General features: G+C 48.4%; 1 protein-coding gene across 1 annotated transcript in view; it reads left to right on the forward strand.

Annotated features, from left to right (window-relative positions):
• The first annotated feature begins 232 nt into the window (after nt 1-232).
• Laptm4b (lysosomal protein transmembrane 4 beta) overlaps nt 233-18601 on the forward strand; it is a 39598-nt gene continuing 21229 nt past the window's right edge. Inside the window, exon 1 of the mRNA XM_005072656.4 lies at nt 233-557. Coding sequence (XP_005072713.1) covers nt 459-557 — 99 coding nt within the window. The 5' untranslated portion in view covers nt 233-458. The remainder of the gene's footprint in view (nt 558-18601) is intronic.

An 18601-nucleotide genomic window follows, 5' to 3' on the forward strand; every position in this document is an offset into this window, starting at 1 on the left:
ACAGAGCTGGAATGACGCTGAACCCCCAAGCAAAGTCGCACCCATTGCCCGGAGCAGGAGGAAAACCTCCAGGAGCGCATCTGAGGGTCCAGCAACCACGCATGTAAAAGAGATGCTCAACGCTCCCCCCCCCCTCCTTCCCCGGCCGGCGCCCGCAGCTGGCTGGAGCCGGCGGTGACATCACGAGCCCCGGCAGGCCACGTGACCCAGGCCTCGCCTCCCCCGCCCCCTCGCGTCGCCGCGGTCTTGGAGCTCAGTGTCCCGCCGCAGCCACCACTCGGAGCTCCCGGGGCAGCGCGGAGCCAAGGGCTGGGCGAGCGGGCAGGCCCGGCGAGCTCGCAGGCAGGGCGAGCGGAGCGGTCAAGGAGAGAGACCAGAACAGCCCCGACCGGGCCAGCGGGGCCGGGACCGAAGGCTTCGGACGCCGTCTCTTGCAAACTTGGGCGCGCGCCGGAGCCATGAAGATGGTCGCGCCCTGGACGCGGTTCTACTCGCACAGCTGCTGCCTGTGCTGCCATGTCCGCACCGGCACCATCCTGCTGGGCGTCTGGTACCTGGTGAGCGCGGCCGGGCGACGAGGGGGCCAGCCCGCGCGCCCTGCACCCAAGGGGGCCACCCCGGCGCCGTGCACCCAAGTCTCTCCCCAGCTCGGTCTCGGCCGGTGGGGGGGGGCGGCCGCCCGGGATCATCCGCCTAAAGTTGTATTATTAGAAAGTTAAATCCTGGGGAGAGGCGAGCCGCGGTGGCTGAGCCGGGGAGGGGGCCGGGGGGGGCTCCTGCGGGGTGCACTGCGAGTGTGCCCACTGCCGTGAGTTCGCGTTCGAGCAGGAGCGGTTGGGGAGCGCTTTTTTCCCCCAGCACACGCTTGTCTTACTTTATTTACATCGGGAAGGCATGTTACACCCACTCAGATGGACAGGTGATCCCTCTAAACCGGCAGGGCGGGCAGATGCCAGTTTTTTTTTTTTTAAAGGTCTCATTTGTGTAGAGTCCAAGCGGTGGTTCTCTTGGGCAGCTAGCTGGGGAGCGTGATGATGGAAGGATATTTTCCCTGTGGCGCTGCCCTTGGTTGGTGGTTGGCAGCCCTGGACTGCACCAACCAGCCTTGGAGTCGATTCCTCGGCATTTTGCATTTTGCGACATCATTTTTTTGGGGGGCGAGTTAGATCCGAGCCACTTGGCAGTGACTGTAACGCTGCATGACTGTAGCTACCTCTTAAAACGTGGTAGTTAAGTGGCATATATATATACATATATTAGCATATATTAGCGAGGATCCATCCTTATCTCCTTCAGCACCAGCCGTTTTGTTTCCCCCTCATGGTGGCTCATGTTTAATATTTGGTAGTTTTAAAAATGTACAGTATATCGAGTTGTCAACTACTTAGTGTCTTTTTTTTTTTCATAAGCAAAGCTTTTCCCTCCCATGCGATGCTATTGTGTTATTTATAGTCTCAAGTTTCCTTTAGTTGGGCTCACTATGGCCACATAATAGAAATTTTTAGCCTTAAAAGCTTTCCAGCAGTCCGTTGATACATGTGGGTTCTGGCTGTGCAGTGTGAACCTGAGTGCATTGGCTCAGCCCTGCCTTTTCCCGAAGCCGAGGAATTTTACAGACATTTACAGTCCTAAGTTGGAGTATAGAGTAAGCGATCTCCAGGATGGCCAGGGCAGACAGCCGTTTGCAGATGTCTGTGTCTTCCTTGGTAAGCGTTCGAATGTGCAGGCTTGCAAGTGCTTGGTCGGATGTCATTTGTAAAATCTAGGCCATTGCATTAGGCAAATGTACTCCATGATCTACAGGGCAGATAAATCTACTTGAGCTCTGTTGTTGGCAGTCGTCCAGTATTGGTGATAAAAGCTGAGTTCTCTGCAGGCTTCCTCTCCTCTAGGAGCCTGCCCCTTTGTGGGGTATATGCGTTTGGAAATGAGGCCTTTTGTAAGATAGCTTCCACGTAGACGGGAAACCAGGTTCAGCTCTCACTATGTTTATTATATATTATATTATTATTTCACAACACGATTGAAAATTTCTCCAGTGGTTGACTTCCCTTATAGCTTTAAATATAATCTGGTTATCTAAAACCTTAATTTCCATTTTAAAAGGCTAAGCTGGTTAGGGTCTAAGACCTGAGGGAAGACTGGGCACCCCTCGTTCCCCGAACAACCCCCCCCCCCTCTAGTCACTTGGTCAGGTGTCAGGAGTGTTTTCTGGAAAAGGGTACTCCTGGATAGGTGCTCAGGTAAGAGTCCTCTGTAGACTGAGCCAAATAAAGTGGTTGCTTACTTCGTGTTTTCTAATTAATGTTTCTCACCCTGCTGTTTACTGACTAGGTCCTGCATGCTACGTACTGGGCTAGTTAAGCGGAATTTAGATATCGCTAGTGAAAAAAACGGAAGTTAAGAGTGCGATTTTTTTTTTTCTTCTTTTCCACCTGGTCCCATTCAGGCTGTCACCGCTGGGGAGCAGGCCACTTTGCAGACAGATTTTTAATTGTGTATGTTTGTATTATGTTCCTTTCCCTTAGCATAACTTTTAGCTTCCATCCTGTTATAATGTGTGAATGGCTTCTTTTTGTTACTGAACATTATTCTAGGAATATGCCACACCTTATTGGTTTGCTAAGAATTGAGCAGTTTATAGTTTAGGGTTATTTGTGTGTGTGTGTGTGTGTGTGTATTTAGCTGCTTTGAATTTGTTTTTTCGAGACAGGGTTTCTCTGCATACCAGGCTGGCCTGTAACTCACAGAGATCCACCTGCCTCTGCCTCCGGAGTGCTGGGATTAAAGGCATGTGCCACCACCACCACCACCACCCAGCTTGCTTTGAACATCCTCAAACAAGGTTTTGCGTTTAGACTTATGTTCGCATTTGCATTGGGTAGATACTATTGAGTGGAACCATTGCTTCCTGGGTGAAGTATATTCGGCTTACCCAGTGCTAGCCAGTTGTCCGAAGTGGCCGGTTCAGTTTGTTCTGTTAACTACAGGTAAATGAAGCAGTGGTTGTCTCATGTTCACCTGTGTTTGGTGCTGTCAGTCACTAGCTTGATTTGCATTTCCCTCACGAAGAATTTTGGACTTTGGTTATGAACCGATTTTGTGTCCTAAAATTTTTACTGGTCTGTCTCATCAGTTTGTAGGAACTTTACGTACTTGGACACCAGTTCTTAAATACGTATTTGTGACTGTAACCTCTCACACTGTGGTTTGCATACTCTTTTGACTCCCTCCCTCCATTTACTTATTTATCTGGGGGGGTGCATAGAATCACACACAAACACACACACACACACACACACGTATAATTAAAATAAGTTCAGGCTGGAGAGATAACTCAGCTGTAAACCGCAGATGGCTGATGTCCTTTTGTCTGGCCATGGCGCTGTGGGTGCTTGGGTGTGCAGGTAAGGGTGGGGAGGGTAGCACTCACCTCGGGGGCCCGAGCCAGGCGGCCACCAGCCACAGAGGCATGGGCTTCCAATCCACTCAGCTGACACCAGATAAAGATGATAGTCAATGCTATAGGGACTACAATATATTTATTTACCAGAGAGAGAGAGTCACACAAGCTAGGAGTTAGAAGTGTGGCCAGCTTCCAAAAGAGGAGGTCCTATTTCCTTTTGCTTCCTTTTATCTCTACCTGTGCTAATTTACTTGTCCCCGCCCTCATGGGCGGATAGCTTTGTGGGGTTCACTCCTACAGTAGAGGACCTGGGTTCAGTTCCCAGTATCCATGTGGTTGCTCACAACCGTCTGTGTGACTCCAGTTCCAGTTACACACATGAAATAAACCTTAATTTTTTCCATTTTTTTTTTTGTAAAGTAAAACCAAACTTTCAATGCTTAAAATTTCTCTTTGCACCTGGTGGCGGCGGCCGTGGCAGCGGTAGCTGCATCTGCACACGCCTTTAATCCCAGTGCTTGGGAGGTAGAAGCAGGTGGATCTCTTTGAGTTCGCGACCAGCCTGCCTGTCTACACAATAAATCCCAGGACAGTCAGGACTACAGAGAAACCCTGTCTTGAAAAACAAACTAAAATAAGTTTTAAAATATATATATTTATGCATTCTGGTGTGTGCAAGTTTTAAAATATATATTTATGCATTCTGGTGTGTGCGCATGTGCACCATGCAGGGGGTGTGTAATTGAGAGGACAGCTCTGGCACCATTCTCTCCTGCTACTCAGGAGGCAGCAAGGGCCTCTACCTTGCTGACAAGCTGACTTTGCTTTTGAGCACAGGGTCAGACAGCAGTCCCTTCTCTAGAGTGCTACAGTGAGCAGCGGTTGGTTTATCGAGCCGTCTGAATCAGGAGTGTTTGGGGGAACTCACTGTTATCTCTCTCAGGGTCACAAACTGACCAGCTTCAGTTGGGCGAAGTGAGGTTCAGCACCAGGGACTCCGTCTTGATTTTTAACCTGGTCTGTTGTGGCCTAGGGTAGGAATTTGATCCCAAACAATGCCTTGCTATAGATTTTTTTCAGGTTTATTTATTTATTTATTTATTGCATATACAGTGTTCTGCTTATATACCAGAAGAGGACACCAGACTGAATTGCAGATGGTCGTGAGCCACCAGGTGGTTGCTGGGAATTGAACGCAGGACTTCTGGAGGAGCAGTCAGTGCTCTTAACCTCTGAGCCACCTCTCCAGCCTTGCTGTAGATTTTTTTAATAGTGTGAATTTAGTTTTAAGCTGTTAGTGAGAATACAGTTTAATTTTTAGAACTGTGGGCCACCAAGATTACATGGCCAGTTGGTTCCACAGTGGCTTTTGGAGTGGAATCAGTGTCTGAGACCATCACAATGGAGGGCTCAGGACTGGCAAAAATGGAGGTGCTAAGGACAGGAGAGAAAGGAGCCTTGATAATCCCACCGATTGAGAATAAGACCGCTACCACAGCTTAAAGCCAAATTTGAAGCAGGCTTTAATAAAATACTGGTCAGGTGGATGGGTTCTGACCAGGTCCGTACTCAGGTTCCTGGGAAATGCCCGGGAATCAAGTATGGCAAGGGGCTTAAGAAGGAAAACCCATAATTCATTGCATTTCCCATCACGTCCAATCAGGGGCAAGCATACATCCTGACGTAGTTCCTGCCTAGATACATACCTCCCGCCCACATGTGACCAAGCACATCCGGTGCAGATGGGTCAAACAAACTTGTTTGGGGCAGTTCTGGGGATTGAGCTCGGGTTGTCAGGCCTGGCAGCAGACTTACCCACTGGGCCACCTTGCTATGTGCAGACCCCCACCGCCCGCCCCCACCCCTAAAAAGAATGGAGCCCGGCAGTGGCATACATAGCTCTAATCCCAGCACTCTAGAGACAGAGGAGCGCAGGCAAGCAAGCAGGTGGATCTCTGAATTCCGAGTCCAGCCAAGGCTGTTACACTGTGAAATCCTGTCTCAAAAAGGAGCTGGGGCGTTTGCTCGTCTGTGTCTGCTGCTGCTGGAGACTGTTTGAGTTCCCTTCTCAAGCACTTACGTTGAGCAGTTTTACATTATCGGGGAACTCCAACTCCGGGCACCTTTATACTCAGGGGCGCTTTACCTAAGTGGACACATACACCTAATTAAAGATAAATCATAGGAAATAAGATACGAGCAATGAGGAAGATTCCCAGCTCCAGCCTCTGATTGCCACGCATTTAGGGTGTGCACACACAGTAATAATAATATAAAAATGTAAGCTTTGAGATAAAGATTACAGGATCCTGATAGCAGCTGCCGGAAGGAAGAAAAGGGAAAGTCATACCTCTAAGTTAGGCATGGAGACCAGAGAAAGACCAGGGTGTCAGAGAAAGCGTGCTAGGCTTTTGGCTGACATCCAGGAGAGAGACGGGAAAGAGAAGGCTCGTTCAGTTGCAGGCTTCAGATCTGAGTTCAGAGGGCAGCTGCTCCCAGCTCTTGTGCCAAGACAGAGGGGATATGCACCCAGGATATGTAAGTGGTTAGTGGGAGAAATAGAGACAGCTCATTAGAAAGTGAATAGTAGGCTAGGTGTGGTCATGGAAGCCTTTGATCCCAGCTCTCAGGAGGCAGAGACTCTTGAGTTTGAGACCTGCCTGATCTACTTATTAAGTTCCAAACCAGCCAAGGCTACACAGTGAGACTCTTGTCTCAAAATAATTAATACAGGAAAAAGCACTTATGGGGATAGGAGTGGGCCGGTGAGCCCAGGGGAGAAGCCGAGGTGGGGGAGAGATGGAGAGAGGGAGAGAGAGAGAGAGAGAGAGAGAGAGAGAGAGAGAGAGAGAGAGAGAGAGAGAGAGAGAGAGAGAGAGAGAGAGATTTCCAGGGTTACCTTATGGGAATATGGTCACCTACCTATACCATCAGTTTCCTGTCAGCCATCAGCTTCCTATAAACCCTCAGGAAGGTGTAGCGTCTCACGAGCCATTTCCTTTTCATGACTGGGTGTTGACAGGCCCAGGCTTGTAATAGCTGGGTGGAGACTAAGTGTGGGTGCTGCTTCTGCAGATGACCCTAATTCAGTTCCCAGTATTGGTGGCTCGCAGTGACCTGTAACTCTAATTCCAGGGGATCCAGCTCCACAGGACCAGACCCACACACATAATATACACAATTAAAAAAATAGTTAAAAAAAACACACACATTTTCTAAATAGTGCAGTCGGCATCTGTTTCCTGGGCCACACCCCCACCCCCCAACCCCTTCTTCTGGCTTTTCTGTTGTTTCCTACCCATGAAGCCTGGAGAGCCTGCTACAGATGACCAAAGCTGACCATTGCTCTGTTCTTTGGGCAGAAACAGTAATGTAGAAGGTAAGGCGTTCTGGGCGTTGGTGGCGCACGCCTTTAATCCCAGCACTCGGGAGGCTGAGGCAGGAGCATCTGTGAGTTTGAGCCACGAGTTCTAGGACAGCCTCCAAAACAATACAGAGAAACCCTAGCTCTAAACCAAACAAAAACAAAACAAAACAGAACAACAACAAAAAAAGAACTTCAGTAGCTTCTGTGTGAGATTGTGTGACCTTCCAGACATGGGCTTCTTCCAGACATGGGTTTTGACTGACTGGTTGACAGACAATACCAAGGTGTAAAAATTCCCTTATGTGGAGCAGGCATCGGGTCCAGGCAGGGGGTTGGTTATTCCTGTAACAGACTTGCCTATTCTACATCAAGATCCACACCGGTGTAAGACTGTTGATGATGGTTCTACCCCAGTAGCCTTCCCAGTTTCTGCTTGATTTCTCGGTGTCCCATGACCAAGGCAGGCCACTGGAGGCTGTCCTGGAACTCACTCTTGTGGACCAGGCTGGTTTCAAACTCAAAGAGATCCGCCTGCGCCTGCCTCTGCCTCCCGAGTGCTGGGATTAAAGGCGTGCGCCACCCCCCTCCCCCGCTATTATTTTATTTTTTTTAAAGATTTATTTATTATGTACAGTGTTTTGCCTACATGTCTGCCTGCACACCAGAAGAGGGCACCAGATCTCATTACAGATGTCGTGAGCCACCATGTGGTTGCTGGGGATTGAATTCAGGTCCTCTGGAAGAGCAGCCAGTGCTCTTAACGGCTGAGCCATCTCTCCAGCCCCCTCTCCCCCCCTCCTTACTATTTTATTTCAATTCATTTAAGTGTAGATGATAAGGTGCAATTTATTCTCAAGGGTGAATAAACAATGGCCAGAGATCGTTATGTTTTCATATTTTCTTCCTTTTTCCTTCCTTAGTAGGCTGGTTCACAGCTGTGTGTTTGGGGGCTGTGTTAGGGCCCAGGCAAAACGGATAGTGGTCGCATAAAACAGTCTGACCCACATGGAACGGGCACTCAAGTAGAATAAATGTTAATAGTAATTAATACAGATCAGTGGCTGAGGCTGGGGGATCCAGACCGTGAGGAGAGTTGGGCTGAACGAGCCAAGGCCTGCCGCCTGGGTTACGTAGCACGACACTGTCTCCAAAAGGCACACGCAAACTCCGTACGCCTGCGTGATAACACAAATCACTGGAGTGCACAGTTGTGATGAATCCTGAGAGGATGTGTGGTTCTACGCTAAGTCTCAATGGAGGCCTTGGTCCAGCCCTGTGGGAGGGGTCTCAGCTGGCTCCACCCCAGCATTCCCCGGCAGAGACAGGAGCATCTGGGGTTTGCGGCTTTCCTAGATTATGAAACCCCGACTCAGGAAAAATGGCACCCGTTGTGTCTTCAGAGCACCTGGGTTCGGTTCCCAGTATCCCAGGCTCACAGTCACCTGGAACTTCAGTTCTAGGGGACCCTACACCCTCCTGTAGGCATCGGGCACACGCACGGTGAACTTGCACGCATGCAGACAAATCACTCATGTACCTAACATACATTTCTAGAAATAACGGGAGGAGGTGAGCTTGGTGCTGATGGTGTCTGAGAAGGTGACAGTGTTTGTGTGGCAGCAGTCTAGCGAGGATTTGTTTGTCACCATTCTCTCTTTGCTGCCATCGTCAGAAGAGCTCTTTCTTAGGCAGTTTTAGCTACGTGCCTTGCTATATAGTTGAGTGATTAGACAAAGAAATTTTATCTTGTACCTGTGTCGAAGACTGGGGTTAATATCTTTGTTTCTTCCTTTAAAATTCCAGGCATTCCTACCTTGCAATCTTTAGAGTCTCTCTCTCTCTCTCTCTCTCTCTCTCTCTCTCTCTCTCTCTCTCTCTCTCTCTCTCTCTCTCTCTCTCTCTCTCCCCCTTCCCTCTCTCTTGTGCTGGGATTAAAGGCGTGCACCACCACCACCCATCTTTGTTTTATTTTATTTTTTTAGTGGTTTTTTTTTTAAGCTTCACAGAACATTGTTTAGATTGTCTACGTTTTCTTATCTCTTCCCAATGGTCTCTCTTTTGTAATAACTTGTTTCCCCTGCTTGGATGTGTGTTACTTTTAGAGGCCAGAAGAGGGCACTGTGTCCCCTGAAACTAGAGTTAAAGATAGTTATGTGGGTGCTGGGAATCAAACCCCAGTCTGAGCCATTTTTCTGTCTCTCCATCTCCCCTCTATTCCATTTTATTTTTTACTCTATACTTTTGTTTAACAAATAGAAATATTAACACCCAGTACAGTAAATACGTGGCCCAGGACCACTGACGCTGTGTCTGAAGTGTTAGGAAACTTTGCTTTAAAAATATATTTAGTCAGCCGGGCGTTGGTGGCGCACGCCTTTAATCCCAGCACTCGGGAGGCAGAGGCAGGTGGATCTCTGTGAGTTCCAGGCCAGGCTGGACCGATAGCCTCCAAAACAATACAGAGAAACCCTGTCTCGTAAAAAACCAATATATATATATATATATATGTATATGTATATGTATATATATATGTATAGTCTTCATTCATGAAATGTTGTGGGGCACTCAGACTGCTCAGAGACGGCTTTAAGCCAATAGAAAGTCTTCATTTGCCGGCTGATGACTTCACTGGGTGTTCAGATCCCAATGTAGCCCTGAGCCTTTCTCTGGGTGAGCATGTAAGCATAAAACCCCTGATCCAGTTTGACATACTTCAGTTAACCAGAACAGTTACCCAGAAGCAGAACTACAGGAGCCAACAAGCAAGGTTGGGACATTTAGAGACTGTCCCAGAGCTGTAGAGAGCAGAGGGCCTTGTGCCCACAGATTAAACACTGGAGAAGCCAGGAAAATTTAACACACATCTTACCTCTTCAAAGGAATGAGGTGCATAACCTCTCTTCCTGGAAAGCTAGGAACGAGGCCGCTTTATGACCCGGTAATCCTTTGCTGCGTGATGGCACAGGCTCTGTCTTAGCTCCCAGGATTTATGTTTTACTTATCTAAGACCTTTTCCTCTAAATCTTGAGCATTGTTGTCAGACCATAAACCCACCCTTATGAGTGAGGTCACTTGGACTTTACAATAGCCTAAGTGACTTGTGTATCTCAGGACCAGACCCATCCTGACACCCTAAGATGTTATATTTACCTCACTCAAATTCCCTAGACCCTAAATCTCAGGTGCTATCTCTGAGTCAACAGTACCCATCTTTGTGAAGGAAGCCAGATGTACTTTGTAAGGAATCTTAGTGTAAACATGCCTTACATTGTTGTGACTTGCACTTAAATATGGCTGAAGCAAAGTGGTCTGGACCAGACTCTACAAGGCCTAGTCTAGCACCGGTCACCATAAAATTGGGCTGAGCCCAGTTTCATTGTTGTCTCTCTATGGATGTTTTATCCCCCCCCGCCTGCTGTAAAGCCTTCAGGGGAATCGCCACACAAAACTATATGGACTTTGATGGATTAGAGCTTCATTTTAGTTTTGGCAGGTGGTGCTTGTCTAGGTGTTGAGTTTCACAGCCTGACTGGCACTTCTGTCTTGGAGACTGTCATGCTAAGGTCTGGGGCCCTGTGACATTGCCCACTCACTGGTCTTAGGGAATAATTCAAATCATGGACTCATCTTGTTTTAGTTTAAAGATGCAGGACTTCACTCTTAATCCAATCAGAAAGAGAATGAGAGAGCCAGCCAGTGCCATCGCTGGTCTTAAAGAATAATTCAAATCATGGACTCATCTTGTTTTAGTTAAAGATGCAGGACTTCACTCTTAATCCAATCAGAAAGAGAATGAGAGACCCAGCCAGTGCCAATAGCAGAGTAGTTAGCCAGGGGGAACAAGAGAACAGAGACTGTACCAATTATTTTTCTAAATGATGACAAGATTTTCTCTAATTACTCCTGATCGATTAGCATAGAAACAACACATTTCTCCCAAAACCATGCATAGTTTTGTTTATCTCATGAGAAGTCTTAAGTCTTTCCAGTTTTGTAGGACCATTTTTTTGCAAGGGAATCTGATCGTTCTTTTAATTCTCCAGCTGAAACTTTTAATGCCTCTCAGTCATGATCAACCTGTCTACTCAGCTTGGAAAGCATCATAAGAGGCACATTTAGTCAAACCATTGGCACACGCCCACCAGGTAGTCTCAAAGGCCCAGTAATGTTGTTATCCATATGAATTAACCCACGAGGCTTCTGACATTGACTTGGGCTGTGCCCGGTCACGGTGAGTTTTGTCAGTCAATAGGTTACTTCCGAGTCACTGTGTAGTGGGGGGCCAGGTGTGAAAGACCCCAGGCCGGGGACTTTCACGGGAGGGAGACCCGAACCCAAGGAACAACGAGACCACGAGCTTGGATGCAACAGCAAGAGGCTTTATTTACACACGGGTACCCGGGCGTCTCAGTCTTGGGGGGCTGAGCGCGCCGAGCTGGGGACTCGGGGATTCTTTTATAGCAAAAAGCGCAGTACAGAAGCGAGAAGCCTAGTTACAGGACCCTGATTGGGCAATTTAAATGAGGCTGGGGCTCAGAACGAGGGCAATTGAGGTTTTGCTTGGAACTCAAGTCTCGGCCTTGGCCCTATCTGAGGAACAATAGGTCTCTGTGCTTGCCCAATCTTGCTGGGCTGGCTATGCAGACAGCAGACACCTGTGTCCCTGGGCAGAGTTCCCTTCTGATAGTAGTGACTATTCAGCCATTCAGCCATTAGGACCTTGAGCTGAGCTCCCTTCTGATAAAAAATGACTATTCAGCTGAGCTGTGGGGGAAACGGAATTTTCCATAAACCTCAGCTGCCTGTGTATACTGGGCCGGGGTCTTTCAGGTGTCTTAAGTATAACCGGCACTCCTGGCTGATTTCTGGCTGGGAGCCCATTTGTGTCGGAGCTGTTGTTAAACCCTCAAATGCCTTTTGTTTAGTCTCAGTTCAGAATAGGAACTCAGCATCGCCCCCATTCCCCCCACCCCCTTTACTATGGTAGAAGAAACAAGACAAAAAACAAGAAGGAAGGAAAAGTTGGTTTGGGCTCAGAGTTCAAGGGCTCAGATCCTTGTTTGAGGTGGAAGTTAAAGTGGCTTTTAAAATTTCCCTAGTCAGGATCAGGATAATTCCTGGCAGACACCCCCCAACAGGCTAGCCCGATGTAGATAACCACAGGTGTGTTTGTCTTCTAGGTGGTTCTAGATCCTGTCAAGATCACAGCGTTAACCATCACACCCCAGTCCTGCCAAAACAAACCTTACTGCTTCCTTAGTTTTATTTCTTTCAGCGGATGCTGAACAAGGCGAGGATCTTCTCCGGTGGCAGACATGCTTGTTCCGCAGGTGCTGGGGAGCTGGCTGAACTCTGGTCCCCCATGCTCTTGTGTGACAAGCACTTTGCCCGCCGAGCCTGTAGAGTTCGGGTGTACTGGTTGTATTGCCAGTTAGGGCATTTTAAACTGCTGGGGGGGAGATAACAACAGCAATTCCAAATGGGATGGGAACTCTTAGAATTGGTTACAGTTGCAGTTTTCTCTTCACCTAGCAAAGGGAACTCGCTTATGGGTTTCTCTTGGGTCCTTAAGCAAACAGCTACAGAAGGGAAGTGTTCTTTATATGTTAAAGAGTAAATACACAATGGTGGTAGTCTTTGAAGTGTATTGTTATCCAAGTTCTTGGGAAAGGAAGTTAGGGGCTCCCAGACCACACTGTGGGAGCAGCGCGTTTGAACACAAGATCCCCTTGTGCAGCACCAAAAGAGCGTGTGTTTGTGTGTTTTGGGAAGAGGATCCTTTTACTCTGTGGCTGCCTTGGATTCACTATAGAGCTGAAATTAGCCCTTTGGCTTGCAGGAATCCCAAGAGCGAGCTACTTGTCCTCTGCTATGTCCTTCCCGTTCCATGTCCCAGCTCCAGCCTCTTAAGTGCTGGTACTTTTAAAATTTAGGCTCCTAGGTCCCCGTTGCTGTCAGTCATCCTTGACTGGATTTTGTGCCAGGTCTGCCTTGTCACTCTGTGGAATCACTTTATGGGACGTAAATGTGACTGCTTTCTTGTTTCCAAGGCAGAGATCTCATAAGACTGCCTAAAGCAGTCTTTCCTGGAGGTTTCTGGGGGGTTGCCCCCTACTTAGTACATACATACATAAGTGTACACACACAAGCACATACACACACACACAGAGTTGTTTTTGGTTTGTTTGTTTGTTTGTTTTGTTTCTTGAGGGTGTTTCTCTGTGTAGCTCTGGCTATCCTAGAACTCCCTTCATGGAGCAGGCTGGTCTGGAACTCACAGAGATCCACCTGCCTCTGCCTCCTGAGTGCTGGGATTAAAGGTGTGCGCCACCACCTCCACCACCACCTGGCTAAAATTATATTTCTTACTTTAAAAGATTTATTTTTTATTATGTGCACGGGTGATTTGCCTACATATATATGCGTGTACCACTTGAACTCCTGGTGCCTACAGAGGGCGTAGGATCCCCTGGAACTGGAGTTACAGGTGGTGGTGGGTTCTGGGAACGGGAGCTGGGTCCTCTGCAGGAATAGCTAAGCCATCTCTCCAGCCCCTGTGCAGTATGTTTCTCAGGAATTACATGGTCCTGCCCCGCCCCAAAGGTATGCACCGTCACACCCAGTTGGTCCAGAATTTCGAGTGTATATCAAGATGGCTCGCCTAAGAATTATGAGCAGAACCCAACCAAATCCAATCATGGAAATTGATTGGGATCCCTGTTGCTGCCTTGGCAGATTGGCTTTATTTTGTGCTGAGTGATGGCTGGCTGGCACACTCCCTAGGAAAACATCCTGAGCCTCCCGCCTCATAGCAGGAGAACAGGATGAGGTCTGAGAACAGGGTGTGGTGGCCTCCTTGTGATCAATAGGCCAAAGACTCTTATTGGAAACCATTTGCGGCTTTGCGGGCACCGAATGCGCAGGTTAATTGACAGGGACCCGAGCTCACGATCACTTGGGTTGTTGAAACTACAGAGTCATCTGAAGTGTGTGTGGGAGGGGCAAGGTAGATTGGTGACTTAGTTTATCACTCGGGAAGCTCTGTCAGTAGGATAAAGCCATGGGTATCTAGAGAACCAAAAGGCCTGGTTGGGGGGCCATTAAAAAAAACCTTTACATTTTAAGCACTCCCCTATTGGCATGGGGGGGGTCTGGTAAATACAGCGAACTGTTTCATAATTTGAGGTGTCTGCTCCCCACCCCCACCTCCACACGCCACCGCTACCACCACACACACAGTGTTTCTCCGTGTAGCCCAGGCTGTCCTGGAACTTCCTCTACAGACCAATCTGGCCTAGAACTCATAGACCCACCTGCCTCTGCCTCCCGAGCGCTGGGATTAAAGGCCCCGATCTATTGAGGGTCTGGAGCGGCGCAGCTGGTAGTTGCTGTCACATGACTCAAGGCTGAAAGTACTTTGGGTCTCTGGAGAATGTACAGGGACCTAAGACACCACTTAAGTAATTGGACAGAAGTTACATTTATTTACACGTGGAAATACTCACTGAGAACAAGGGAGGAAAAAAAAGTGTCACAGCACAAGAATAATTGGTACCTACTTCACCGAAAGAGACACAGCCAAAAAACACAAGCGAGCTAACTAAAAGAGCTAGGAGGGATGCCTTTTGCATTGAGATTAGCTGTGACCATTACGCGCAGCCTGTTCCCGGCAAGTCTCAGCGCTATTGTGGTTCTCCTTTGTGCCGGTGTTTCATACTTGGTCAGAACTGACCATCTAGTGGCGCCTGCAGTCTCAGGAAGTTCTTACCCCGCGCTGGTTGGGGCTTTAGTTGTGTATTTGGCCTCTTCCATCTGAAGGTGGTTAATAGTTGCCATGGCGAGCGAGGAATGTATCCCCCCCGCTTCTTTGTGCTGACCCGAGTTCTCCTGGATACTCCCCTATTCATTCCCTCCTTGGAGCCGAGTTCCTGCCCAGCCGTTGTTTTTTTTTTTTTTTTTTTTTTTTTTATGTAGTAACGCAGAGAAGACAAGTCAAGTCAGATTCTCTTCGGAGGATCTCACCCCTCAAAGAGAAGAAGCACGGGGATGAGTCGTGCGGAGGAGGGGCCCCTGGAAAGAACCACGCCTTCCACGAACCTCCAGCCATGTGGGAGGCCAGAATGTTGAAAGCCCAGAGCCGCCTTCAGCCCCCATGATAGATGTTTATTACCAACCTCTGTATGCGGCCTGACAACCGACTATGAGATAGTCCTCTGGGATGTACCAGCAAACCCCAGGCTCCACCAGCCCAAGGCTGGGAATGTTGTCAGCACCCGAGGCTTGTAGCTGAGGGTCCCCAGTTTTCTCTATCCGTCCCCCCCCCCCGATGTTTCCACCAGTAAATGATGTGGAAGTGCCTTCATTTACTTTTTGTCGTTGTTATGTCATGGTACAGTTTAGTGAAACTGTTACCACAGTGGAACACGGAATTTGGAGTCATTCATATTTGGCTTCGGGATAAACTATCTCTTAGCTCTTTGAGATGAAGAGTTGTGGGGTTTTTTTTTTTTGTTGTTGTTGTTTTTTGGTTTTCTGGATGTGACAGTCACTTGGATTTGCAAGAGGCTTACCCCTTTTCCTTTTAACACTCTCTCTCTCTCTCTCTCTCTCTCTCTCTCTCTCTCTCTCTCTCTCTCTCTCTCACACACACACACACACAATTTAAGCCGCAATGGTGCAGCACACCTTTAATCCCAGCACTGGAGAGGCAGGTGGATCTCTGTGAATTCCAGCCAGGCCTGCATAGTAACACCTTGTCTCCAAAAAGCATTTTTTAAAAAAATTATTTCTCCGTCTTTGTGGCGTGTGCATGTGTGTGCATGCGTGTGACATGGCACGTAAATAGATCAGAGGACAACTCAGGAGTCAGTTGTTTCCTGCTAGGGATCAAATCAGGTCATCAGGACTTGATGCAGGTACCGCTCTACCTGCTGAGCCGTCTCGACACACCCAAATGTTGATACCTGAATTACTGCGCAACACACAGGGGCACTTGGAGGAGGGAGCCTGGGCGGTACCTGCAATACAGAGAAAGGACCAGTGTCGTTGTAAAGCAGTAGGGCATGCTAGGGAGAGAGGAGGGCACACCAAACCGATAGAAATCCCCCAGGGAGAGTCGAGAGACCGTGAGGGGGAAGCAGAGACACATTAAGCTGTCAGAACTTAGGGGGGAATGTTGGAAACAGGGCAGGCATGGACGGAGGCACAGAGTAAGAGGAGGGTTAGGAGCCAGGTGGGGCAGCTGGCGGCATGATTGCCTGACATGGTGTCGCCCAGGGACTTGCACCAGCTAAGACCTTGTCACCTTCCCAGCCATCATTGCTGGTAGTGACAGTGTTACTGGCTTGAAGTCAGGCTTGCTTGTTTCTCTTGCTCTCAGGTTTACATCTGGTCACTTTACAGTGTCTCTAAGGACTCTGGCTCTGTGGCACTCACCTAAGCACCTGGGGCCACTCTGGATAACATGGAGTGACCGGCTCACGGAGGCGTGAGAGTTGAGACATGAAGTGGCTTGTTGCTGGCGGTTTTCTTGTTCCTCTGCCGCTTCAGACCCCAATAAGCACACAAAGAGTTGTATTAATTATTAAACTGTTGGCTGATGGCTTAGGCTTCTTATTGGGTAGCTCTCTCTCTCTCCTCTCTCTCTTCTCTCTCTCTCTCTCTCTCTCTCTCTCTCTCTCTCACTCTCACTCTCTCTCTTGGTTTTTCGAGACGGGGTTTCTCTGTATTGTTTTGGAGCCTGTCCTGAAACTAGCTCTTGTAGACCAGGCTGGCCTCGAACTCACAGAGATCCTCCTGCCTCTGCCTCCCGAGTGCTGGGATTAAAGGCGTGCACCACCAACACCCGGCTGGCTAGCTGTCTCTTAATTATTAACCCATTTCTATTAATCTATGTATTTCCACGTGATCTTAGCTTACCAAAGAATGCCGGGACCTGTTACTCCTTTGGCCCCGCTACACGTTGACTGTCGTTGGCAGGTCCTCCCTGCCTACCTTTCCCAGAATTCTCCTCGTCCTAGTCCCACCTATCTTCCTGCCTCATTGGCCAGACAGTGTTTTATTCATCAACCAGATAAGAGAAACGTACATACAGAAGGACATTCCCCCCCATCAGTGACTAAAACCTAAACTGTGTTAGTAGAAGGCTCAGGGCAAGGTCTCTTTAGTGAGAGGCTCTGACCATGTCAAGCCCACCCTGCCTGTCTAGAAGAAAGTCCCCAATTCCTGTCCTGGCCTTCAGGACTCTCCACCAGCTGGCCAACAGTCTCCACCGCAGGCCCACATCCTGGTGTCTTCACTAAGGCAACTGCACCCTGCCTCCCCAGTCAGTCAGTGTCTGTCTAGATGCCTTGACAATCAGCCTTCAACCCCAGTAACCACATCCGCCTTAGCTTCGGTTGGGGACTGTGACCCTCACCACGGCCCAGACGTATTAACCAAAATAATTCATGTTTGCGCAAGCTAAAACAGAGAACTACCTAGAGGAAGTGTAAATCAAACATGATTGTCCTACAGCGTCTGGGAAATACTGCCAAGCTCTGCAAAAAAGGCAGATGTTGTAAGGGTACCCAATCCCCGCCCCTAACATCAACGTAACTGTGGGTTTTGTCTTTAAAGATACTGAGCTTTGGCACCAAGAGGTATTTTGGAGGCATTGGCCTACTCTTAGTCTGGCCGTTAGTTTTTTGTTTTTATTTTTTTCGAGACTGGGTTTCTCCGTGTATCCCTGGCTGTCCTGAACTCACTCTGTAGATCAGGCTGGCCTAGCACTCTGGAGGGATGGGGGCAGTAAATTAGAGGCCAATGTGGGCTACGTGAGGCCCTTTTACAACCCCCCCAAGCCACTAACCCCATGTATGTGTACGTTCTGGAATTGCTGTTCTCATCAAACTTTATCTGCCAATTTGGAAAATAGAGGAAGAAAAAAAAAAACCCCAAGTCCTTCAACAATCCTAAAGTAGTATCTTGAGATTGTCACATTAAAAAGTTCTGCAGTGGATGCAGAAATCCACAACTAATCGATGGGCCAACCTCCTTGGAGTACAATCGAAGTTGAGGGAGGAGCGATAATATGAACAAAGGAGTCAAGACCGTGATGGGGAAACCCACAGAATCAGCTGACCCGAGCTAGAGAGAGATCACTGCCTCAGGTCTGACAAATGGGGAACCTGCATAAGACTGAACTAGACTCCCTTAATACAGGTGACAGTGGTGTGGCTGGGACAATATATGAGGCCACTGGCAGTGGGTCCAGGATCTAACTCTAATGCACAAACTGACATAGTGGAGCCCATTTTATATGGAGAGACACCTTGCCCAGCCTAGACATAGGGGAGTGGGCATGGAGAGGTGCCTTGGTCCTGCCTTAATGAGATGATGAGACAGACTTAGTAGACTTCCTAGGGGAAGCCTTACCCTCTCCCTGGAGCAGATGGGCTGACAGGGGGAGTGGAGGGAGCTGGAGGAGAGCAGGGAGGGAGAACTGGGATTGGAATGTAAAAGCTAAATTAATTTAAAAAAATGAACAACAACAAAAGTTTCTGCCGTGGGTGTTTAAAACCCACCAACTCTGAATCTCTCCTGTGGTAGGTTCTTCCAGTAGGGTGTGCCTTTAGATCTTGCTACTAAATGACCTTTTCTCTCCATTTCGGGGAGAGTGAAACAGAGCATGCTCATGTTTTTTAACTTGGTGTAGGAGATGAGTGGTGAGCTCAGAGATAATGGAGTCACACGTGTCAGCAGAAGGCTTGACGCTAGGTTTGGGATTAAATTCCTGACAAGCCTCCCTCTGCAGTCCTAACTTTCTGATTTGTGCAGTGTCTTTAACC

This window comes from Mesocricetus auratus, unplaced genomic scaffold (genome assembly GCF_017639785.1).
Source record: "Mesocricetus auratus isolate SY011 unplaced genomic scaffold, BCM_Maur_2.0 Super-Scaffold_100023, whole genome shotgun sequence".
In the NCBI taxonomy this organism is placed as follows: domain Eukaryota; kingdom Metazoa; phylum Chordata; class Mammalia; order Rodentia; family Cricetidae; genus Mesocricetus; species Mesocricetus auratus.